Raw genomic sequence first — 26,966 nt, forward strand, 5'->3', positions numbered from 1 at the left:
GGGGATCTGTCTAGCACAGGCTCTCAAGGGAAGAGTGGAGGGGAGGTCACAAGCAGGCTTCAGAGATTTGCTTTGCCCCCTCCTATTGTGGCTAGATAGGAAGAAGGTCCAAAAAAAATGCTTCTGTGGCAACATGGGGTTACAGTATGAAGAAAGTTCAGAAGGAGTAGCCTGAAGCATTTTTAAGGCACCTCTCACCTTGGTATCCAAGGTCTCTATCCTGCAAAAACTCATGTGCTTAGCCTTATGCACCCAAGTCAATGGAACTAAGCACATGCATAGCAGATGCAAGATCAGGCCACTTACACCCAGGTGTCTCTGCATAGACATGAGAGAGACTGAATATGCTTACAACACAAGGGAAGCCATTTAAAAGGCTAACTGCAATGGTATGACTGAGGGCAGAACTTGGCCCCATAAAGGTTGTCTTGCCTAGAGAACATTTTTATGGGTTCTATGCTTCAAGGAAAGTTTCTCTTCCATTCCTGCAAGTATCCATGATGACCATTTACACTGATTCACAGTGCTGCTGCTCTTTATGCCAAATCAGAATCTGCAGGGGAAAATTACTGGTGGCAGCAGCTTGAAGAAATTAACTCTGCAAATGGCTGTCTTAAAGCTGAGAGGAAGGAATGACTTTAAATTGGTCATCATCACAACCTAATCAGGGTCCTAAATGAATGTGCAACATCCTCAAGAAATCATCCGATCAATGAATAGGAAAAACACACAAAGCAGCCATTAGCATTCAAAGTAACGCTCTTGGTCAAGATGATCTAATGTGTTGGAATTCAGAGAAACAAAGAGCTTTGTTTTGGAATGGTAAAACAAAAACAAAAAACAAAACAAGGCCCTTGTTAAAATCCAGTTTGAGAAGTGAGATTTTTGCAATGGTTGGGATTAAATGCCGATGGACACAAGCATTACACCGGCGGCGGAGAGAGAAGCTTTGGCCTAAGGCACAACTTCACCTTCAAATGTGAAAATGTCATCTTCTTTTCCGCATTCTGACATGACCAGAAAAGGAAACGACATCTGCCCAAGATCACAGGGACCACCACATCGTTCCAAACAAGCGTTTTAGCAAACACTACTTGTGTTTGACTCTCCCAGCACTTACTGAACAGCCCTGCTCAACCTCATCAGAAATTTCAAAATGATTACTATTTGAATGGCCACTGTGCTTTTCCACCCTGCATTTCTTTTCACAGAAAGAAATGAAATATACAAATTAAGCCTGTACTATGAAATGCCCCAGATAAACTCTTGCAATATTCTCACAATTTAGCTGAGCAAGCAAATTACTTTAAAAGATAAATTAAAGGAAACACAGAAAACATTCAGTTGCTTTTGCATGCTAGGTTTTTATGATTTGCTTGTGTAGCCAGCACTCTGATCTACATTACTGATAAACAAACCACACTCTTAGCACTAACAGTAAAAATATTTACAGTAAACTGGATTGTCCTTCCCTCCACTTCAATTTTTAGAAGCGTCTTCCTGTACAGCCCCTCCCCTTTCCTTCTCTGGTTTCCTTAGAGGCCTGTGATGCAACCACTAGCCCCATGCCCCCACCATGGGCACAATCCTGCAAAAATGCTGAGCACTCTGTCTCCAATAAAGCAAAATATTTAAGCACATATGCTCAGCTTTATGCAACTGCATAGCACTATTGGCACATTGCTGGTCTAAGCCCCATATACACAGCTTCAAAGCCTTAATTCCTTTTATTTGATTTTGCTGAATTCAGGCTCTTTCAAGACCCTATGGAACTTGAATGAATTTCACCCTCTGCAGCTGACTTTCCAATGTACCCAAGGCCTTGTCTACACACCAGTTGTGTACTACTGAAACTACTGCAGTTAGGACTGTGATTTAATAACTAAAATAGTTAAACCAGTACAAGTTCTAGAGTGGGCACATTTATACTGGCACCTCTGTACGAGAATAGCTATATTGGAACAAAGCTGGGGGCTATACTGCTTTAACTATACCAATATAATCCTCAAGGTCTGTCTCCTTTAGACTTAACTCAAGCTAACTGCCAATTAACTTGAGTTAGCCAATATGTTTGTAAACACTAGTCTGGACACTCCACAAACATTTGTTCCAGCCTGGACACAGAAGTGTTGAAAACAACTGAAATCTAGAGTTCAAAACTCCAGTGTAGACATTCCTACTGTGTTTACAATAGCAAGATTCTATTCTTAAATGTCCTCCATTTGAAAACCACTGACTAGCTAGTTCTTAAAACTCAGTTCTCTTCCATTGTCTAAATTAGGTACTTCATATTTCTTACCTGAACTCTCTCTTTCTATGGGTAAAAGAGTTAGAGATAAAAGGCTCATTCTTGTAATTCCACAAACTGTGTGTCAATCTGTTTTTTGTGACCAACTCAAAAAACAATGAATTGATGACTGGGTAAGACACCTCTTGACTCACACATGGTGTAAGACAAATTTTGATTTCTACTCTCAAAAGTCAAGGAAAGGCAGGATTTGGAAATAAGCTCCTAGATGTAATCATTCTGATCTCTGTACAATATGAAAAGTGTTCCAAACTTTGAGCTAACAGATGATGCTACACCAGTGCTTTTGTTACTGATATTAATAGTTTGCTTTTGCCGCAATACAACAATTGGGACCTACAAGGCTTTTTGTATTGCTGCATGGTGCCATTTTTTAGTTGCTTTACGTTTCCACTGTTGTATGAACTGAAAAGCAGAAGTATTTTTTATTTTATTTGTTTTAAAACTGAGCATATTGGACAGTATATGTTCACAGTAAAGCATAGTTTTGATATCAGCCTGCAGCTACATTTCCAAATATATTAAAGCTGACTGCTGGTATTACTGGTACCAAAAATACTGATAACAGATACTGATCTTTGTGATTGTACTAATAGAATCCATGGCAAAAAACTCTCACCTGCTGTGCCAAACAGAAAATGACAACACATTTTAAAAATAGGCGAGAAACTCCAAAATAAATGATCACATTAAGCTGCATGAACATTTTCTTAGCCCTGGTCTACACTACGAGTTTAGGTCAAATTTAGCAGCATTAGGTCGATTTAACCCTGCACCCGTCCACATGATGAAGCGATTTTTGTCGACTTAAAGGGCTCAAAATCGATTTTGGTACTCCTCCCCAACAAGGGGATTAGCGCTAAAATCGACATCACTGGGTCGAATTTGGGGTAGTGTGGAAGCAATGCAATGGTATTGGCCTCTGGGAGCTATCCCAGAGTGCTCCATTGTGACCACTCTGGACAGCACTTTCAACTCAGATGCACTCGTCAGGTACACAGGAAAAGCCCCGGGAGCTTTTGAATTTCATTTCCTGTTTGGCCAGCATGGCGAGCTCATCAGCACAGGTGACCAGGCAGTCCCCGAAAGCAGGGGGAACTGGATCTGATCGCTGTATGGGGAGACGAATCCGTGCTATCAGAACTCCGTTCCAAAAGACGTAATGCCAATATATATGCCAAAATCTCCAAGGGCAAATGTGAGGTGTTTACAATGCTCACAATTGCAGTGGTGAATGGAGTGGGCTCCCGCTTGCCGTGCTATGGCATATGCGCAGGCAATCCAGGAAAAAGGGTGAGAAATTATTGTCTGCCATTGCTTTCACGGAGGGAGGGAGCAAGGGAATGGTCATTGATGACATGTACCCAAAACCACTGGTGGTTTCCTTGTCTGTTATCTCAATTTTTTTTAATTAATAAAGAATGCATGGTTTCAAAACAATAATTACTTGATTTTGAAGGGGGAAGGGTGGTTGGCTTACAGGGAATTAAAATCAACAAAGGGGGCGGGTTTGCATCAAGGAGAAACGCACAACTGTCACACCGTAGCCTGGCCAGTCACGAAACTAGTTTTCAAAGTCTCTTGTGATATGCAGTGTGCCTTGCTGTGCTCTTCTAATCAGTGTCTGGCTGCTCAAAATCGGACGCCAGGCAATTTGCCTCAACCTCCCACCCTGCCATAAATGTCCCCCCCTTACTCTCACAGATATTATGAAGCACACAGCAAGCAGCAATAACAATGGGAATGTTGGTTGCGCTGGGGTCTGACCAACAACACCAGCGAGCTTTTAAACGTCCAAAGGCACATTCTACCACCATTCTGCACTTGCTCAGCCTATAGCTGAACTGCTCCTTACTACTGTCCAGGCTTCATGAGCCATGGGAGCAAGGAGTAGGCTGGGGTAGGTGAAACTGCATGGTGCTGCCGGTTGGGAGAGCAGCCTGAGGCAGAAGCCTCCAGCTCGCAGGAGATCAGGATAGCAGAGTTGCAGCGGAAGCGGTGGCGCGAGCAAAAGACCATTGATGAGGACGGCTAGCAGCCCTACTTCACTATCTGCTGCAGAGTTGCAGCGGAAGCAGTGGAGCTGTTCACCATTGATGTGAAGGCACCCAGGAGCTGCTGCTGTTTGGCCAAGGCAAAAGAGCAAGAGCCCTGGAGCTGTTTCCTGTGGAATGTGCGCCTGCAAGACTTCTTCAGTGACAAAGGACAGGAATATGATGCACCTAAAATCTAAAAAGGCCTGCACATTTCTCAGAGTCACTACCCTTGGTAACAGAATGTCAATGATTGCACTGGCTACTTGGATCACAGCAGCCCTCACAGTAGACTTGCCCACAACAGCAGTGGTGACGGTGAGCTGAGTGGGCTCCCACTTGCAGTGCTATGGCGTCTGGGCGGTTAACCCAGGAAAAAAGCTGTGAAACGATTGTCTGCCATTGCTTTCATGGAGGAAGGGAGAGGGGGAGGGGCGACTGACAACATGTACCCAAAACCACCCGCAACAATGTTTTTGGCCCATCAGGCATTGGGAGTTCAACCCAGAATTCCAATGGGCAATGGAGACTGCGGAAACTGTGGGATAGCTACCCACAGTGCACTGCTCCGAAAGTCTACGCTAGCCATGGTACTGTGGACGCACTCCGCCGACTTAATGCACTTAGTGGGTACGCACGCAATCGACTGTATAAAATCGCTTCTGAAAAATCGACTTCTATAAAATCGACCTAATTTCATAGCGTAGACATACCCTTAGCCCTGGTCTACACTAGGACTTTAGGTCGAATTTAGCAGCGTTAAATCGATTTAAACCTGCACCCGTCCACACAATGAAGCCCTTTATTTCGACTTAAAGGGCTCTTAAAAATCGATTTCCTTACTCCACCCCTGACAAGTGGAATAGCGCTTAAATCGACGTTGCCGGCTCAAATTTGGGGTACTGTGGACACAATTCGATGGTATTGGCCTCCGGGAGCTATCCCAGAGTGCTCCATTCTGACCGCTCTGGACAGCACTCTCAACTCAGATGCACTGGCCAGGTAGACAGGAAAAGAACCGCGAACTTTTGAATCTCATTTCCTGTTTGGCCAGCGTGGCAAGCTGCAGGTGACCATGCAGAGCTCATCAGCACAGGTGACCATGATGGAGTCCCAGAATCGCAAAAGAGCTCCAGCATGGACCGAACGGGAGGTACGGGATCTGATCGCTGTCTGGGGAGAGGAATCCGTGCTATCAGAACTCTGTTCCAGTTTTCGAAATGCCAAAATCTTTGTCAAAATCTCCCAGGGCATGAAGGACAGAGGCCATAACAGGGACCCGAAGCAGTGCCGCGTGAAACTGAAGGAGCTGAGGCAAGCCTACCAGAAAACCAGAGAGGCGAACAGCCGCTCTGGGTCAGAGCCCCAAACATGCCGCTTCTATGATGAGCTGCATGCCATTTTAGGGGGTTCAGCCACCACTACCCCAGCCGTGTTGTTTGACTCCTTCAATGGAGATGGAGGCAATACGGAAGTAGGTTTTGGGGACGAAGAAGAAGATGATGATGAGGAGGAGGAGGTTGTAGATAGCTCACAGCAAGCAAGCGGAGAAACCGGTTTTCCCGACAGCCAGGAACTGTTTCTCACCCTAGACCTGGAGCCAGTACCCCCCGAACCCACCCAAGGCTGCCTCCTGGACCTAGCAGGCGGAGAAGGGACCTCTGGTGAGTGTACCTTTTAAAATGCTATACATGGTTTAAAAGCAAGCATGTGAAAGGATTACTTTGCCCTGGCATTTGCGGTTCTCCTAGATGTAGTCCTAAAGCCTTTGCAAAAGGTTTCTGGGGAGGGCAGCCTTATTTCGTCCTTCATGGTAGGACACTTTACCACTCCAGGCCAGTAACACGTACTCGGGAATCACTGTAGAACAAAGCATTGCAGTGTATGTTTGCTGGCATTCAACCAAAATCCGTTCTTTATCTCTCTATGTTATCCTCAGGAGAGTGAGATATAATTCATGGTCACCTGGTTGAAATAGAGTGCTTTTCTTCAGGGGACACTCAGAGGAGCCCATTCCTGCTGGGCTGTTTGCCTGTGGCTAAACAGAAATGTTCCCCGCTGTTTGCCACAGGGAGGGGGGAAGGTTGAGGGGGTAGTCACGCGGTGGGAGGAGGGAAAATGCGACCTTGTAACGAAAGCACATGTGCTATGTATGTAATGTTAACAGCAAGGTTTACCCTGAAAGACTGTAGCAACTGTTTTATAAAATGTGTCTTTTTAAATACCGCTGTCCCTTTTTTTTTCTCCACCAGCTGCATGTGTTTCAATGATCACAGGATCTTCTCCTTCCCAGAGGCTAGTGAAGCTTAGAAAGAAAAAAAAACGCACTCGCGATGAAATGTTCTCCGAGCTCATGCTGTCCTCCCACACTGACAGAGCACAGACGAATGCGTGGAGGCAAATAATGTCAGAGTGCAGGAAAGCACAAAATGACCGGGAGGAGAGGCGGAGGGCTGAAGAGAGTAAGTGGCGGGCTGAAGACAGGGCTGAAGCTCAAATGTGGCGGCAGCGTGATGAGAGGAGGCAGGATTCAATGCTGAGGCTGCTGCAGGACCAAACCAGTATGCTTCAGTGTATGGTTGAGCTGCAGCAAAGGCAGCTGGAGCACAGACTGCCACTGCTGCCCCTCTGTAACCAACCGCCCTCCTCCCCAAGTTCCATAGCCTCCACACCCAGACGCCCAAGAACGCGGTGGGGGGGCCTCCGGCCAACCAGCCACTCCACCACAGAGGATTGCCAAAAAAAAAAGAAGGCTGTCATTCAATAAATTTTAAAGTTGTAAACTTTTAAAGTGCTGTGCTTAAAGTGCTGTGTGGCATTTTCCTTCCCTCCTCCACCACCCATCCTGGGATACCTTGGTAGTCATCTCCCTATTTGTGTGATGAATGACTAAAGAATGCATGAATGTGAAGCAACAATGACTTTATTGCCTCTGCAAGCAATGATTAAAGGGAGGAGGGGAGGGTGGTTAGCTTACAGGGAAGTAGAGTGAACCAAGGGGCGGGGGGTTTCATCAAGGAGAAACAAACAGAACTTTCACACCGTAGCCTGGCCAGTCATGAAACTGGTTTTCAAAGCTTCTCTGATGCGTACCGCGCCCTCCTGTGCTCTTCTAACCGCCCTGGTGTCTGGCTGCGCGTAACCAGCAGCTAGGCGATTTGCCTCAGCCTCCCACCCCGCCATAAACGTCTCCCCCTTACTCTCACAGATATTGTGGAGCAAACAGCAATAATAATGGGAATATTGGTTTCGCTGAGGTCTAAGCGAGTCAGTAAACTGCGCCAGCGCGCCTTTAAACGTCCAAATGCACATTCTACCACCATTCCGCACTTGCTCAGCCTGTAGTTGAACAGCTCCTGACTACTGTCCAGGCTGCCTGTGTACGGCTTCATGAGCCATGGCATTAAGGGGTCGGCTGGGTCCCCAAGGATAACTATAGGCATTTCAACATCCCCAACAGTTATTTTCTGGTCTGGGAATAAAGTCCCTTCCTGCAGCTTTTGAAACAGACCAGAGTTCCTGAAGATGCGAGCATCATGCACCTTTCCCAGCCATCCCACGTTGATGTTGGTGAAACGTCCCTTGTGATCCACCAGAGCTTGCACCACTATCGAAAAGTACCCCTTGCGGTTTATGTACTTGCCGGCTTGGTGCTCCGGTGCCAAGATAGGGATATGGGTTCTGTCTATAGCCCCACCACAGTTAGGGAATCCCATTGCAGCAAAGCCATCCACTATGACCTGCACATTTCCCAGGGTCACTACCCTTGATATCAGCAGATCTTTGATTGCGTGAGCTACTTGCATCACAGCAGCCCCCACAGTAGATTTGCCCACTCCAAATTGATTCCCAACTGACCGGTAGCTGTCTGGCGTTGCAAGCTTCCACAGGGCTATTGCCACTCGCTTCTCAACTGTGAGGGCTGCTCTCATCTTGGTATTCATGCGCTTCAGGGCAGGGGAAAGCAAGTCAAAGTTCCATGAAAAGTGCCCTTACGCATGCGAAAGTTTCACAGCCACTGGGAATCGTCCCAGACCTGCAACACTATGCGGTCCCACCAGTCTGTGCTTGTTTCCTGAGCCCAGAATCGGCGTTCCACAGCATGAACCTGCCCCATTAGCACCATGATGCATGCATTGTCAGGGCCCATGCTTTCAGAGAAATCTGTGTCCATGTCCTGATCACTCACGGGACCGCGCTGACGTCGCCTCCTCGCCCGGTATCGCGTTGCCATGTTCTGGTGCTGCATATACTGCTGGATAATGCGTGTGGTGGTTAATGTGCTCCTAATTGCCAAAATGAGCTCAGCGGCCTCCATGCTTGCCTTGGTATGGCGTCCGCACAGAAAAAAGGCGCGGAACGATTGTCTGCCGTTGCTCTGATGGAGAGAGGGGCGACTGACGACACGGCTTACAGGGTTGGCTTCAGGGAGCTAAAATCAACAAAGGGTGTGCCTGTACATCAAGGAGTATTTCAGGCAGGACTGCACGGAGGGTTCCAATAAGAAATGGTGCACCTAAGTTATCGTTGTTATTGGAACAAGGAGGTTAGCCTGGCCTCTGATTGATACATGGCTAGATTTACCTCGCTGCACCTTCTCTGTGAGTGACTGCAGTGTGATCTAGACAGGGGAGGAGGCAAATGAGTACAAAACAAATCTGGTCTATTTCTTGTTCTGACCCACTCCATCTATCTTTTACATCTTTGGCTGGCAGCAGACGGTGCAGAAGGACTGCATGCCATCCACATCTCATGGCTGCTCGGCAGAAGATGGTACAGTACGACTGCTAGCCATCTTCATCTCTTGCCTGCCTGGCATAAGATGGTACAATACGACTGCTAGCAATCCTCATCTCTTGCCTGCCTGGCAGAAGATGGTACAGTACGACTGCTAGCAGTCCGTATCGCCTGCCCGCTCACCATAAGACGGTTCAATAGGACTGACTGCAGGACTAAAGAGAATGACCTGCTCAAGTCACTCCAAATTTAGTCCCTGCGCCCATGTCTGCCCAGGCGCTCCTGATCGACCTCACAGAGGCGACCAGGAGCACCTCAGACATGACGATGACGGCTACCAGTCGTACTGTACCGTCTGCTGCCACAAGGCAAGGGGTTGCTGCTACTGTGTAGCAATGCCGTACCGCGTCTGCCAGCACCCAGGAGACATAGGGTGACGGTTACCTGAGCGGGCTCCATGCTTGCCGTGGTATGGCGTCTGCACAAGTAACTCAGGAAAAAAGGCGCGAAATGATTGTCTGCCCTTGCTTTCACGGAGGGAGGGAGGGAGGGAGGGAACGGGGGCCTGACGATATGTACCCAGAACCACCCGCGACAATGTTTTAGCCCCATCAGGCATTGGGATCTCAACCCAGAATTCCAATGGGCAGCGGAGACTGCGGGAACTGTGGGATAGCTACCCACAGTGCAACGCTCCGGAAGTCGACGCTTGCCTCGGTACTGTGGAAGCGCTCCGCCGAGTTAATGCACTTAATGCACTTAGAGCATTTTCTGTGGGGACACACACACTCGAATATATAAAACCGATTTCTAAAAAACCGACTTCTATAAATTCGACCTAATTTCGTAGTGTAGACATACCCTTAGTATGGATCTCTTTTTCTTCTCAATTTCACCTCTTGGGCAGGCACATGTATTCATACAGAATAAGGTTACTCTGTAGATTTACCTTGGCAGATCTCCAAATTCACTCACATACATGGGTAGCTCTTTCCCCAGTTTGGGGCACATCAAAAGTACATTGTACCCAAAGACCAAGGTTTGCTTTTATATGTAGCGTTCATTCATAACAAGTGGGAGAGGACACAGATGCATGTTATTGAGCTCTGCAGGCCCACCTGAGTATAACTTGGTTTACTTTCCCCCAACTCATTATCTGTTGTATATTTGTACCACAGAAGTTTGCAGTACCGTTAGAATACTCCTGGTAATTCAGGAAAAACCCAAACAAGCTCCAAAACAAGTCTCAAAATAAAAAGCCTTCTTGCAAACTACAGAAGTTAGATTCCATACATGGAGCAGCACAGCCAACCCTGGATGGGGAGCAACCCTGTAAGACCTAAAGTGCGAAATCACCAGAGGTGAGCACTAGATCTAGTACATTAGAAAAACATGTGATGTAAAAAACTCACGATAGTATTGAAAGTAACGCAGAAAATATTTCCAGTCAATTACTTGGAGTGGCCACTCATGTTACAAACCTTGAACATAAAGCCACAGGGCAGGACAGCTGGAAACAAAGCTTTTCCAAAATAAGAGGAAACAGTCAGAGAACAAAATAAGAAGCTCCAATTTATGGTTCGCTGGGGGGAGAGGGAAATGGAGAACGTGGAGGAAGGAAGTTGCAAAAATATTTAAGGCTAAAGTGTTTTGGCACCTCATCTTCCCTCCTATCTGCCAGCAGTTTACCTTCAAGAAAAATCTATTTCCTCTTTTAAACCTGAGAACATTTTGATTGCAGACAGAGCAGTTAAAAATACAATTGTAAAGGCAGCCAAACACTCAGATGGAACCTGAATATCAAAAATCCTATAAATATCCACATGGTACTGCCTCACAGCTAAACAGGAGAAGAGGTGAGGAAACCTGCCATACTTTGGGACTGACTGCAGCTTTTCTTAATTTGGAAAAAATATTTTTGGAATGTGGAGACCACACTTACTTGTTCCAGTCATCCGATGAGGCATAACTTCCTTTCTGCTAAGAAAATATTAGCTAACTAGTGAAGCAGTAGAGGCAAAGTGATAAAACTCAGTTCAGATTTAGTCTATCTGTACTTCCACAGTGGGACTTCTCAGAATGAAGTACTGTCCATTCATTGGGTGTAAGAGTGAACAAGAATTTGAACCATTTAAGCTTCAGAGGAGCCAGGTTTTAGTCCAGGCTATTCCAAACTCTGGTTTAATTACATTGGAACACCCCTTTCAACACTACATTTTCCTCAGAAGATTCTGTTTTATCTATGAGCTGCTATAGAAAACCAACTTTTAATTCTGCAAAAAAGTTATTTGTAACAAAACTTCCCAAATGTAGGTGCTAGAAGGATTACTTTGAGCATATAGGGAGTGGATATATTCCTATTTAGGTCTTTTAGGAATATTGAGAAAGCCCTTCAGAAAGCCATTTACTTGTCAAACAGTTTAGATTCAAAATGTGAAATTAAAAATTATTAACGTTAAGTTGTTGGGAAATTTTCTCCAGATTCTAAAGACAAGCTCTCCTCCTCCATTGTGAAGGGACTATATTTTTTTCACCTGTTATGGACCATTGACTTTTAGGTTACTGTATAAATAAAAAGTCCATGTACTAATAAATAATATATATTACTAATACACATATGCAGACTCACACATTCATTTCACTCCAGCTGGCAGCTAAAAAAACTAAAAGAAAAAAAAATCAGTATTAGCTATATTCATTGGGCCCAACAAAACCAAGAGCAACATTTGCTAGCAGAAGTAAGCTGAAGTAATTGACCATTCTCAAAGTTCTGCATGTTCCTGCTGGTGTCATTAACGATACTGATGCATAAACAAGGAGTAAACAAAAATAGACAGATCAATATAGGCTTAGCTGTACTAGAAAAAAACCACAAATCACTCAATGTTTATTAAAAAGAATGTGACAGTATCTGAAGGGAAAGATTTAACTTTTCAGTTCCTAAGATAAACAACTGAAAATAAACTATTATAAACACTAGTTGACATATGGATTTGAATAAAAATAACAAAGTGTTGGCATGGTGACTGAAGTGGAGATTTACAGAAGAATCGCCCCTCGAATATCAAGAGGCCTTTTTAGGAAGTTTTCTATGTCAAGCTGTGTTTCTGCACTGATGGATAATGAAAAGCATGTATTTTTCTGCCAAATTCTTGCTGATTTCTCTTTTATCATGTTGAAAAAACGTAAGTTAAAATGAAAACAAAAAGAGGCAGCTAGATGTCCATAAACTCTTGGCCCTTTTCTTTGTTCATCATTAATATTCCATAACCAGTGTTTTTCTATTCCCTACTCAGCTAGTGTTGAGGATGGATTTGTCCTGCCTACACTAGCATTTAAACACCAGTTGGATCATAGTGTCCAAGTTGCACTTCACAGGTATTAATTCTGAAAGCAACAGTCTACTGAAAAAGGCTAGATGCCTCTATCACTAAAGAAAATATTGATGGTCATTGTTAGCAAAAGGGTAAAGAAATCGTACGAATAAAACACCGAAATGTTCTTACATCAATAGGCCTTGTCACAGGGTCTGCACAGGCTTCCACCTCCTCGTGCCTGTGCCCTGCGTTGGCCGGCCAAATAAAGAGTCCCAACGCCTTCTTTGGTGCTTCACCCTTGTGTCTCTATTTACAACCATGTAGTCCCTTTTATTCCCCCAACAGCTATCCCAATTCAGACCCTTCCCAGGGTCTCCTGGCCCATACGGCTCCTTGCCTTTGGTGAGGAGACAGAGCTGTAAACCTTCTACCTCCTCCTAGGCTAGCCTCCTGACTGAGCTTTCTCCAGGGCTTTTATAGCCCTTCCCTTCCTCAGCCCAGCTGCCGCTACTTAGCTCAGGTCATTGCTGTGAGCAGGCCCTGGTTAGGGCTTGCAGCTGGGCTCTCTGCTGACTGCCTGGGCTCCTGCACCTGGCTTCCCTACCAGAAAGCAGGGCATAGCCAGCATTTTGGCAGGGCATTCAAGGGGTTTTACCCCTGCCCTGCCACAAGGCCTTTTTCCAAAATCAGTTCATCCAAACCAAGATGATTTAAGAAGACATTTAGACACTTTCATTAATGCTGGAAAGTCTCTATTTTACTGTAACGTGCTCTCGCGTGCCAATATGTTCAGACTTCCATATTGCTTCCATATATTAGTCATATGAGAGCAGGATGGATGGCCAAACACTTTCTGGACACCTCCTTGCATGTAGTTTTAGGGTTCAAAACTCCCAGTACTTTTGAGAATGCATTATATGGCACTAATTGATTAAAATATGATCCAATATGCAACACGGCTCCCAAGCTGGAGCAGACATCGGCCAGGCTGGTGCTCTCCCACACCTCAGAGGTGGAGATCCCCTTGAGGATTTTGGAATTGAACAGCATGGGAAGGTACCTGCTGTATGTTAAGTTCAAGTCTACCAGGAGTGGAGCTCTGCTCCTATTTGGTTTAGGAGCCTCAGGATGACAGCTACCTGCTCCTGCAGCCATTCCCCTGTGCTGTCTCGGACAGTTTTTAAGGCCATCCTGTCACAGCACACCCTGATTTCTACAGCCAGCCATGCCACCCTTTCCTGTTGAGCTTGTAAACTGGTGGTAGGCGGGTAAAGGGGACAAAATAAATGTAATGCAGCCATTTGTGCGGCCCCAAATCCATATTTGGACTGTCATCTCCTTTGGGTAGGGATCATCTTTTTTGTTCTGTGACTGTATAGTGTCTACCACACAATTACTATCAACTAGCAACAAATAAACATGGACTTTTCTGTAGGTCAAATTGTATTTTTTCTTCAAGTACCTTTACTGCATTAATACACTATAGCTGGTAGACTACAAGGTTTAACTTTACTACAGAAGAAAGTTCCCAAAACAGTGAGTTTTACTTCTCTCTTTCATTGGAATGGATTTTATCTGATATCCCCAATGAAATCCACCAGGTCAGTGCAAATAGGAATGCCCATAATGTGTGTTTCCACCTTACACTCCCTATTACAGATTTCATTGTTCACTCAGTTTCTCTCTCACTTCTACCAAAATAACCTAGTAGCCCTGTAAAATATCTATCAATCCAGTCATGCTTCTCTCACCTCTTGAGGCAGTTCCAGCTTAGACCTGTCATCCAGTCCATTGGAGTGCAAGCCCATCAAATAAGGGACAGGGGCATCTAGGAAATGAAGGAGAGAGGCTGGCAGGATGGGAACATATACGTGCTGCCATTGGAATGGAAACATTAGAGCTGTGATGGTCTCTGCCACAGTCATCAATCTCTGGTAATCTAAAAGTCAAACAATAAAGAAAGATGTTTGTGAAAGAAATACACTTAAACTCAAGGCAACAAATTGATGGGATGCTATATAGTTTGAATTAGAAAGTCCAAGTGTAACAGTTTGTCTAAAAGGTGACACAGAGAGCCCACAGTGTATTATCTACACCAGTGATACTCGGCCCTCAGTGGTTCAGGGGTTAAATTCATTATTTCCTTCTCTATGTATAAATGTGTGTGTGTGCGCCTTTGTGTGTATTCTATATATATAATTCTCACAGCAAAATAACTGACCAAGTAGTCTGCAATTGGTTAATAACAGAGTAAAAGCATCCTGTTTGGTTAATAACTTAAGATTGGTTAATAAATAAATCACATGGTGATTGTATATCACGTGAGACGCAGGAGGCACATTAAAGAGCCACTTGCAGCTCCTGAGTCTCAGTCTGAGTATCACTGATCTACACAAGTTCTTATGCTAATGCAGATTCTTCTGTACCTCAGTGCATTCTGCAGATACGAGTTCAACATGGTTGATTAAGAAAGGGCTTAACACAAAAATGTTGGTCCTGCTAAAAGTCATACAGCAATGAGAAAAGCTGGTCCTGGCATTCATCTCGTCACTCTCTGCTATTGAAACCAAAATGGCAGATACCAGGACACCACTTTGAGCACGGAAGTAGTTTTACTGCAGGATAAGATATTTCCAGTCCAGTCGAATATTTCCAGTATTTCCAGTCGAATTCCCACCTGCTGTGGGTCTATAACTTCACTATAAAAGCTAGCACCAGGCTGAAACCCAACATACTTGGTATCTCTGCAACAACTTTCTTTTTTTAAATGTGTTCATTAAAAACTGCTGCAATCCATTTTGCACAGCAAGAAGCACAACATTGATGGTGAACAAATAATTGGGTCAGAGATCAGGAACAGCTTCATTTGAATTTGCAACTGATTATTATATAGCACTAGTTCTTGCCAGAAGTTTAAGTTAAACATTCAAGGCTGAGAGATTTTAAAAGGTGATTAACCACACATGTCCAGTATGCTGCTGTTGACAGCTATTTCTAAAAGATTTTTTACGAGACAGTTATAAAGCATGTTATACCAATAAAATAAAAACCAGCAGGATCTTATTAAAGGGAAAAAGGCAAAATACCACATTTATTGTGAATACAGAAAGAATCATAGTAAGCAGTTAGTTATAGTTATAACATTCCATTCAATCTCATATTTATTCACACATTCATTCATACAAACACACACACACACACAGGTTCTGCAAGGTTATTGTCATAGTTACCAGCCTTAGAGTTGCTCATGCCAAGCCACTGGCCAGGTGGCCTGGACATGAGGAGGGAGCAGGACCTTGTCAGATGCTCATCTGATGCTCCTGGAAGTTGGTTTGCAGAATCAGACCCCAAAGTTCTCACTTTTTAGAGTCTATTTTTATAGGAATTTCTTCCTATGCCAGTCTATGGGAATTGCTTCATCATGCTGTTGCTGAATCAATCAGCAGATAGCACATTCCTGACGGCTCCAAGATGTTATCTTGTTCTTTGGTTCTCCCATTCTTGAGGCTGTTGGGTGGATTCCAGTCTGCCCTCCGGGGGGTCCTCTGGTTATTTCCACTTGATGCCTTCTTCAGCCGATGGACACTGGATTCTTAGGCTGACACCTCCCTGATCATTCAGTTATTATCCACACCAAGCATCCATCCACATACATCCTCTATCTCTATTTTAATCACAATTGTTAATACAACAAAAGGGCGGGGAGTCTCTGGGTGCTGTTTCTGTTGTTAGAGTATTGTTTTGAGTCTCTCTCTCTGTGAATTGCTTTGAGAACAGACTGTCTTAGAATGTACTAACACAGTTAGCAGCTTGCAAGTTTCACACATAGAGGGAGAGAAACAGTACCAAAAACCAAGAGACCTCTTAATTAGTAATACCCTGGAATTTGAACTATGGGGAATCAAACTCATTTGTGATTTTAATACAGAACTTCTTTAATATGATCCAACAAGCATTCATACTACAAAACTGTGCCAAAGCAAAAAGAAGAGGAGTACTTGTGGCACCTTAGAGACTAACCAATTTATTTGAGCATAAGCTTTCGTGAGCTACAGCTCACTTCATCGGATGCATACCGTGGAAACTGCAGCAGACTTTATATATACACAGAGAATATGAAACAATACCTCCTCCCACCCCACTGTCCTGCTGGTAATAGCTTATCTAAAGTGATCATCAGGTGGGCCATTTCCAGCACAAATCCAAATACAAAGCAAATACTTTTTACGGAAGAGATTTTAATCATTCCTAATAGCTCTGAAACCCTTACACAACTGATCAGGTATTAGCAATGGAAGAATCTCAGAAGGTCCAGTGGTTCAACGCAGATAAGCATCGGAAAGTTCAGATGGTTTAGCTGATCTGTCTAAACTTCTTGCTCTGTAAACTGGGTTGGCGAAGACTGCACCAACAAGCTTTCAAGACTTAAGATAATCCTCACTTCCAGTCAAGCTGGAAACACAAGAATAGTCTTCTCAAGGCACCTCAGCAATGTCTGATTCTAGCCAGAAGCTGCATTTTAAAAAATGAATAATGAGGAAAGAGGAAAAAATAGTTCTCTCTTCCCCCCAACCTCAGAGAAGAGGTTTTTCTTCTTCTCAACCTGTTTACAAAACCTAGTAAATATAAATTTTGAAATGCATCTGAATACACAGCCCATCATTATGGTTTCAAAAATTGCTACACACTGTGTCAAGTCTCATTATGTTGAGGAAGGAGCTGGCAAAAGGGAGAGAGTAAGAATCTTTTTTTTTTTTTAAGACACTGAGTGTCCATAAATTCAAGGTTTCAGAGTAGCAGCTGTGTTAGTCTGTATTCGCAAAAAGAAAAGGAGGACTAGTGGCACCTTAGAGACTAACGAATTTATTTGAGCATAAGCTTTCATGAGCTACAGCTCACTTCATCAGATGCATTCAAAGTTATGGCTGCAATTCCATCCTTATCAGCCCTACTCAATGTTCAAACTGCAGAATATAAAGCTGCTTAAAGACCAATGTGATTCCTAAGCAAAACTGGTGATGTATGTTAAGGACAAAGCTGCTGACTTAATTGTGCATTCCATGATTACAAGGGAAATGTAATGCATTTTTTACTATCTTAGATACTGATTCTGCAACTTCTGTCTGGGTACTGGGGTCTGTCTGCCTGCACAAAGTTACTTGCAGATCTTTACCTTAATCAAACCTTCACTGCAAGGGAGAGTGACAAATAGGTAGTGACCAAGAGATGGGCGGGGAGAGGGTTTGGGAAAAAAAAACCCCAAAACCCCCACTTCATTCTATCATTTAATGTTTTGCATTTTAAAGGGAATTTTTAAAAGCAGCCAGGCACATATATACTGAAGAGTCCAGCAGTTGCAGAGAGGGAATGTTAATCTGAAAGAACAAGTCTCAAATTAAAAACATTGATTTCCTAATATACAAAATAATGAGTCTATAAAAAATTTTTGCTGCTTAATTAAGTGGGTTTTCTCTCTATTACATAACGCTTAGCATTCACCTTCCCAATTAGTCTAACTATGGAGACACACCAGTAACTCCATAGTTAATATTTTTATTTCTTTAGCAGCCACAGCTGCCTAGATTCCTAGGGATGCAGTCACCTTTCATCCTGGATAGTCCAGCTATTCCTAGCTACTTAAACTGTGGTACTGTTCAGATCTTCAAGTAACTGCAGCCACATGCTCCAGGCTTCATTAAGTTAGAGCTACCTCCAAAAAATATTGGATTTAAGAAGCCTGCAACCAGAGACCAAGTTGTGAGGATCACAACTGATATATCTTGCAGGTGTGCTGACTGCATAATTAAAATTGTTCTGTAACCCTAACTGTACATTTTCCAAAATGTCTGGCTTTTTAAAAGATTGTTATTTCCTGACTTTCCAGGGTGAAATTCAGTCTTCAGTGACTTCAGTAGAGTTGCACACACTTATGCAAGGCTGAATTTGGCCTATCGTATTTGTTTAACAAATGCAATATTTTGTGCATCTCTTTTCATCCCATAAATAACTGACCTTTTTTACATGTCTTCAATATTTTTATCTGGAAACTGATATTATTCCTATAAATAGTAATCCACAATGAGCTGCCACAGAACAGAAACTCCAATCTACATCTGTTTCATATTATTTTTACATCTTTCCCCTTTGATCTCTAAATTTAATTAAGAGGATGTTTAAATCAACCCTGCTAGTATATCTTCCACACTTGGCTCTGCTTTCCCATAGCCTGACTGACAGACGCATTGTGGAAAAGCCCTAACCCGAAGGTATTACTTTTGTATTGTTTTTACTTTATTTACTGTTTAGTGGACTAAACTATTTACAGGACTTGCATGTAACCAAAAACCCATTTACCTTTATTAATTATTTCTGTTTATCAATTATGCCAGAAGAAAGATGAAAAAGAAGAGGTTTAGATAGACTAAAGTTGGTCTAAAAAAATTGAGTGAGGGGGGGGAAAAAATCTCTGCCATATTCCACATCATACATGCAGTGATTCATAAATATGTATTTGGTACGCTTTCTGCATAAGTGGCATGTAGCTTATTAATTCACTCAACCAGATACATAAAAAATACATTTGTGGAAGAGGGAAGTATTTGACATTTGCATCACTTCCCATCACCTTCCTCCATTTTCTGGTGAAAAGTTTCCAAAGAGCACACACCAAACGAAGAAAAATCCGGAATACCAAGCATACTCACAGTACTAAACAAAAAGTTGTGGAAAGGCCTTGCTACACAGAGATTTTTATTTCACCAGTGTAGCACATCCTAGCATAGATGCACTGCACTGGGTAAAAAAAGAAGTGACTGGCACGGATGTAGCTTATCCTTACTTAAAAACTTGAGTAAGTTGTTTTGGACTTGAAATCCCTAAACATCACATCCACCACAATCTTTCCACTGCTGAGAGGACACCTATATGATCTCTGATATCCAATCACCCGATAACCATCAAACCAGCAGACAAAGGGGATGCCATCATAGTTCTCAACCATGATGACTACATCAACAAGGCCAGCCAACTTACACCTAGAACTCAAAGAACTCAGAGCATCCCACGCCACAGTTCACTCAGGAATTTAAGGATATCATCAAATCTTTCCCCAAGCAACTCCAAGAGAAACTTTACAACCTCATCTCCCACAAACCGACCCCAGGTGAAGTCAGACAATCACTCCAGTCTCTCTCCCAGAAAAATGATGAGACACGAAAACCTCATGTCACCTGCAGGGGAACGCTTCACAGAACAAGCACTCCATACCTGACCTCTTAGTCCTCATCTTCAAAGAAAACCTGCACAACACCTTCAAAAGATGAGCCTGTGAGCTTAAATTCCTAACTTCGCTGGACACTAAAAATCCTGGTCTCAAAGACATGGTATTTATGGCTTATTACAATAATCTGTAACCCACTAATCCCCCTTTTTTGTCCTATGACTGCAGACACGTTAAAAAGCCACTTCACCTAGAATGGTCTCCTAGAAAGTGTTAACTACCTATGCTAAACAATCTGTTCCACCTTGCATTTAGCTGTGACATACTGAATACCTTTCCCAGACCTGAAGAAAAGCTCTGCATACCTCAAAAGCTTATCTCGCATTCACAGAAGATGGTCCAATAAAAGATACTAACTCACCCACCTTGTCATTTTTTTAAAAAGTCATTTCTAGGCCTCATCTGAACAGTAGTGTTGGACAAACCTTTTTCAATAGTTACTGATTATTTTTGACTCAAGCTAAGAATTTACTGACAATATCTGAAGAAAAAATAACTGCTCCAGTCATTGAATAAAAATATATCTTCTAACAAACATGAATTGAGGCAACAATTATCAACAAATACAAGGGTGTTGTTATTTTGTATTTAAGAACATAAGAATGGCCATTCAGACCAAAGGTCCCTCTAGCCCAGTATCCTGTCTTCTGATGGTGGCCAATGCCAGGTGCCTCAGAAGGAATGAACAGAACAGGTAATCATCAAGTGATTCATCCCGTCACTCATTCCCAGCTTCTGGCAAACAGAAAAAGCAAGCATTCGGACTTAAAAAACTAACTTGTTATATTTTTTGATCACTTGAATGTTTTTATACTTTAAAGGTTTGTCTACATGACGATGATCAATCAGATTAGTTTGTTTGCCCTATGTGCAGCCATTTAACTATATCAAACAGAAGTGCATCCGCACTGTTTTGTAATGCCAGCTAGCAGGTAGTTTCCTTGTTACTCATAGCATCCACATGGCTCTGTGCTTTTTCAAATCAAGTACACAGCATTCTGGGCAGATCTCATGGTGCAATGTTCTGCCACTCAGCTCTGTGGTCTACTTTTTCTTGCAGTGCATCGGGCAGAGATGCATACTGGAACCTACAGGAATTTTGGGACGTGGAGTCTAAAAACTCATGTAATTCCTCTCCTGGCTTCCCTTAATACATCTGTATTTTGTCAGCGCTGTTTTCGAACTGCTGTGAGGCACCAAGGAGGGCCTGATGAGCGCCACCATCATGGCAGTCATTAATAGGAACAGGATAACGCACGTGTATTGGCAGTCTTCCAACTGTACGGATTTGGATGCTGTAGGAATATGACTACAAGAGGAGGAGGAAGTTGAACAGTTACTTCTGCAGGGCATTTATCTGGAGCAGTTTGACTCAGCAGAGTACTGCCTCTGGGCTCGGTCACCTTGCAATGAGTGGCAGGAGAGAGCGGTGATTAGAACAGGGACGACACAGACTGCTTTCCCAGAAAGCAGCGCAGAACTCACCCTGGACCTGCAGCAGCAGAACGCCAACATGAGTTCCCCTCAGCATGGAGAATCACAGAGATGCAGGACTTGAAGGAACACTGTTAGGTCATCTAGTCCAGTCTCCTGCACTCAGGGAGAACTAAGTATCATCTAGACCTTCCCTGACAGGTGTTTGTCTAACCTGCTCTTACAAACCTCCAATCATGGAGGTTCCACAACCTCCCTAGGTAATATGTGCCAGTGTTTAACTGCCCTTATAGTTAGGAAGTTTTTTCTAGCACCTAACTTAAATCTCCCTTGCTGTAACTTAATCCCATTACTTCTAGTCCTCTCGTCGGTGGATAAGGAGAACAATTTATCACCCTCTTTTTTATAACAACCTTTTACATACTTGAAGACTACTATCATGTATCCCCTGTACTCCCTCTACCCCTCCACCCTTCCCACCCCCGGTCTTCTCTTCTCCAGACAAAACCAACCCCCCCCCCCACAACTTTTTTTTTTTTTTAATCTTTCCTCATCGGTCATGTTTACTAGCCCTTTAATTTTGTTGCTCTCCTCTGGGCTCTCTCCAATTCGTCTACATGTTTCCTGAAGCATGGTCCCTGAACTGGACACAGTAATCCAGTTGAGGCCTTATCAGTGCTAAGTAGAGTGAAAGAATTACGTTTTGTGTCTTGCTTACAACACTCCTGCTAATACATTCCCCCCAACAGTATTACATTATTGACTTATGTATTACATTGTTGACACAAACTAAATGAGTCAACAATGTAATACTGTTGGGGGAAAAAACAGCTCTGGAATTCGGCAGCAGCCTTGGAGCTTCCTGCAGCTGCAGGAGGTTGCCAGAGGTGGAAGTGGGTCTGATCTCCCCCCAGGCGCAGCCGTGCAGGGGAAGAGCAAATCCTGTGCCTCCCCAGCCCAGCCGGGACTAGTAGCTTGGAGCCCCTGGCTAGGGCAGCCAGGGGCTCCTAACAGTATTACACTGTTGACTCATTTAGTTTGTGATCCAATACAACTGCCAGATCTTTATCTGCAGTACTCCTTCGTAGGCAATTATTTCCTATTTTGTATTTGTGCAACTGATTATTCCCTCCTAAGTGCAGTAATTCGCATCTGTCCTTACTAAATTTCATCCTAATTAATTCCAACCATTTCTCCAGTTTGGCAAGATGATTGTGAACTCTAATCCTATTCTTCAAAGCGCTTGCAAACCCTCCCAGCTTTGTATCATCCACAGACTTTATACATGTACTGTCTATGCTATTATCCAAATCATTTATGAAGATACCGAATAGAATCAGACCCAGGAGAGATTCCTGTGGGACCCTACTCAATACGCCCTTCCAGTTTGACTCTGAACCACTGATAACTACTCTGAGTACAGTTTTCCACCCAGTTGTGCATCCTGGTAGTAGGTTCATCTAGGCTAGAAGTGAGAGGCCATCACCATCTGGAAGCTTGCCACCCCTGATTGCTACTAGTCAGCAGCTAACCAGTTTGGTATTGGTAGATCAGTTGTCAGTGGTGACCTCATGGAAGTTTGTAATGCTATTCAGGGGGTGCAGCTATGCTGGGTCACAAAGTGTTGCAGTACAGGAGAGGTTATTGACAGTTTTCCATGGATAAGGTTCCTGAACTGTTTTGGAGCTACTGATGGGACTCTCATGCCTTTTCTTTGCCCTCCACACCAGGTCTGAGACTTTATAAACAGGAAAGGGTATTTCTCCATGGTGCTGCAAGGCCTGGTTGATCACTGCGGAAGGTTCACAAATACTAGTGTGGTGTGATCTGGAAAAGTCCATCATGCCAGGATCTTTAGAAACTCTGGCCTGTTTCTGAAGCAAGCAAGAGAGTTTTTGCTCCCCATACCACCCTGGACATTAATGGAGTTATTCTGGGAGACCAGCTTACCCTCTGTTTTCCTGGCTTTTGAAGCCTTTTACTGGACACTTGGATAAGAGAAAAGACCTGTTTAACTATACCCCGATTAGCTGCAGAATGATAGAGGAGTGTGCATTTGGAAGAAGGAAATGAAGGTGGAGGGTGCTACATGACAAGGCTGGATGTTTCTCATCCACATGTATCCTATGTAATAAGTACTATGATATTTTGCAAAACATCTGAGAGCAATGAGAGCACATGGCGGGTGGGTGAGAGGAAGGGGTGAAGAAACTTTCTGAATTTTATGGACAGCCAGAGGTGGCATCTCTGAAAAATGACCCCAGCAGCCAACAAGACAGGATCAGGGATGCATTGTACTCCTACTCTGAAGCCAATAGTTGTGAGTAATGAATGTACTGTAATCAAGGAAATGACCGAAATGTGTTTGTGTATTTTTATTTGATTAGGAACTGATACCACTTGGGGAAATGTTATGTAATGTATAGGTGGAACTATACCTCAATGAAGTTCTGCAGCCAAGTTTAACAAAGATTTTTATCGTGTTAACCAAGTACATAGTTAACCAAGAACTTAGTGAAAGCTTAAAACTAAAGGAACTAAGGCATGGCCAAACTAAACTATGAAGCGTTCAAACTCCTGTATGCGATGTGCTCAAAAGTGTTCTCCATCTCCAATATAATTGACTGTTGTGGGAAAGGCCTGTAATTAGGATGATGGAAATGATGGTCCCAGTATGGTGCGTTCTCCATAGTTTGCAGGCTATTGTAAGGTTGGCATGCAATGCAGGATCTTCATAACAAAACCTGCTCTATCACAGCTGTTTGTACTGTCTGCATTATGTCCTTCTCCAGGGCTATGCGCTCACTTACAAACCTTTGAGAGTTATCCAGGAAACCATCCCTCCACACTTTTGCCTTAGCAGTCCTCTCTTGGGATGCAGTCACAAGTTCCTTGAACATGTCCTTCATTTTCTTCAGGGAGTTCTGCTATAGCACCTTAGCTTTGACTTGGCCAGCACCCCTTCACCTTCATTTGCTTTTGCAGGTTTCTACATTCTGGTGACTCTTCTCTAGATGGGGCTAGACACACAGCTCTCCAGAGAGGGCAAACAAGTCCAGGATCTCTAAAGAGATCCATGTGGAAGCCTGGAGCACCCCGGCTGCTATAACGGGTACATTACTCTTGGCGTGGGAACTCACTACCGCTACCTGATACAGCATTTAAACAGAGAAGTGACATCCAATCAAGATGACCCAGAGCAGTAGAGGGCACAAAGGTACGAAGACAGGCCAATCCAGGAGTGAATAAATGCAGTGTGGGATACTAGTTGGAGGACTGTCAGAAGTGAAGTACTTAATTAGTTCATGCAAACTTTAAAGTAAACAAACTCACTGGGAAGTGGACTTACTCCTGTTCCAGGGAGGATGACTTACTGCAATTTAAGATGCCAAATAATTTAATTTTTAAAAAGTTCACGTCTAGACACAAGGCTAGGTGAACAAACTGAAGTTAAGGTGCTTATGCTCAAATAAATTGGTTAGCCTCTAAGGTGCCACAAGTACTCCTTTTCTTTTTGCGAATACAGACTAACACGGCTGCTACTCTGAAAACTGAAGTTAAAGCAACACAGCATCCTGTGTAGACAAGCACCCTAACTTTTTAGATTTTCAGATCTGTATGCTTGTTAGTCAAGCTCTACTGAACTAGTACAGTGATCTGATCTGACCCAAAGAGCATAACAGAAATTGTTCTAACCAATTACGTTGTCACATAATTGGAAAAATCAGGTTTCATGACTGATTTAAAAAAAAAGTTAAGTTTTTAGAGCAAAAATTTCAAATTTGGGTGTTTAAAGTTCAGCACCTAGATCCATGCTCAGACACAACTGTCAACAAAATCTAGACCATGCTAAAAATTAGTTAAAATGATTTCACATTCTATTTGCCTTGGAGTTCCCCTGCCAAATTTTGAGGTTTTTTAATCAAACTTCCCTGTTTTAAAAGTGTTTTCCCTTTTTGCTGTTTGAAAAACCCCACATAAGCAAAACAGGAAATCAAACTGATCATATATGGGAAACAGTGAAAATTATATACAAGGTATAGTTAAGTATATAAAGTAAACAAGCTGGGGAAAAAAAACAAAAAACTTTCTCTAGTCCCAGTGGTAAATGTTACCAGTAACACCTTTGATTATATAAAAAAACTTCAGACAATTTTTAGATTGAGTGTGTCATTGTAAGTACCAAAATAAGTGGCCACAGTTTTATTACAGCGGTGTTCTTCCTCTTCTGAAAGAGGAAAAACAAACATTATTAACTATGCTGATGCTAGAAATAGAGTAGGGATATCTGTTGCAATTTTCCTCGAGGTTTTGCTGTAGTAAATTTTAAAAAAAGAGCATTTCACCAAACGATACAGGAGCACTCACAAGAGATAGGATAAAATAAAGCAAACTTTCAAATTACTTCAAAGTACTTCCCAGTTCCTTTTCAAGACAAATATCAAAGAAAGTTCAGTTGTGTCTGGAGCATTTTAATAGAACAGAAAGGAACCAGTGCAATCTCCTGGACCATTGGCAACTCTAGCAAAGTCAAGTAGCAACTTATGTTAGCAATTGAGTATGACCACTTGAGGCAAACTAAAACACTACAGGACAACTACAATCAAAGAAGTTAACAAGCTTCTATATAAAGCTTCTTTTGTTAGTGAACAGATATACCTATGTGTGAAGAACAGGAGAGAGCCATTTTTATAAATATTATGTGTACCTCAGTTTACCTACTTGATACTGTTAAGACTGGCTAAAGGGAATTAAATCAAAAGGGTCTGATACAAAGAGCAAGGAGGAAACCAAACAATGGTTGGACATAAGATACTTCTGGGCAAAGAACTTGAAGGGAATTAAGGGAACAATGTCTCTTGAAATACAACCTGGGGCATACAGTTCATTGTATGTTTACAACCAGGGTGGATCTGATTTAGGAAGACTCAACTCAATCATGTATTTCTACATGAAAGTGCATTCTTGTTGGTTGTAATAACCTTAATACATATTCTTCATGTAGTGGGGCAGTTGCCCCACTTTGGCAGACAAAGGGTTCATAGCAGCCCTTGGAGCGGCTGCGCAGAACCCGGCCAATCACAGAAGGCTTAGAAGCAGCCAATCAGGGCCAGGCTGAGCTCCATATAAAGGCTACAAAGCAGAGGAGACAGGAATCTCTCCCTGACAAGCAAGGAAGGAGGACAGGCTCCCAGGGATAGCACCTTAGATAGAGCAGCCTCAGGGGAATGGAGGGAAAGCTTCAGCCTGATACCTGCCAGGCTGAGGCCCCTGAAAGAAAGGGCTGAGAAGGTGCAAGGGCCAAAGGGGAAGTGGCCCAGGGAGCATGAGCAGTAGATGGGAGAGAAGGAGGGCAGGACATGGCTGCTGCCAGAGGGACCCTGGGCAGGGACCCAGAGTAGTGGGCGGGCCTAGGTCCCCCTTTTCCATGCACCTGGCCGTGGAGGAGCCTGGCCCGATACAGACTGTGGCTTGCCCTGAGGGAAGGGACTTTGGGCTGCAGCTGGTCACAAGGGCAGGTGGAGACTGAGGACTGCAGATACCCCTGGAAGGGGAGAAAACTGAGTGGGGCACAGCCGGAGGGCTGTGTCCAGAAGAGGACGCCACAAGCCAGGGAGCAATGCAGGTCCCAGACAGCACCGCAGAGCACAGCGATGGGCAGGACACCACCTGCAGAGGGCGCTGCACAGCTGGATAGAGCTAATTCCCGGAGCAACCAGCAGGGGGCACCATGGTGGTGAGTTAACAACCCGTTACACTTCACAGCTCAGACGTAGGTTTCATTTTTAGAAGGTACACACTATACATTTGCAAAGTGATTTATTTTGAAAACTTTTCAGATTAGTTTTACAGCTATA

At 43.4% G+C, this 26,966-nt stretch overlaps 1 protein-coding gene across 6 annotated transcripts in view; it reads right to left on the reverse strand.

Moving 5' to 3' along the window:
- The window catches only part of DENND5A (DENN domain containing 5A), a 117,331-nt gene that overhangs the window by 52,408 nt on the left and 37,957 nt on the right, over window positions 1-26,966 (reverse strand). For all 6 annotated transcript variants that reach the window (XM_073347532.1, XM_073347529.1, XM_073347531.1 and 3 more), the window contains one exon: window positions 14,147-14,334. In XM_073347532.1, coding sequence (XP_073203633.1) covers window positions 14,147-14,334 — 188 coding nt within the window. The remainder of the gene's footprint in view (window positions 1-14,146; window positions 14,335-26,966) is intronic.

Source organism: Lepidochelys kempii, chromosome 6, assembly GCF_965140265.1.
Source record: "Lepidochelys kempii isolate rLepKem1 chromosome 6, rLepKem1.hap2, whole genome shotgun sequence".
NCBI lineage: Eukaryota > Metazoa > Chordata > Testudines > Cheloniidae > Lepidochelys > Lepidochelys kempii.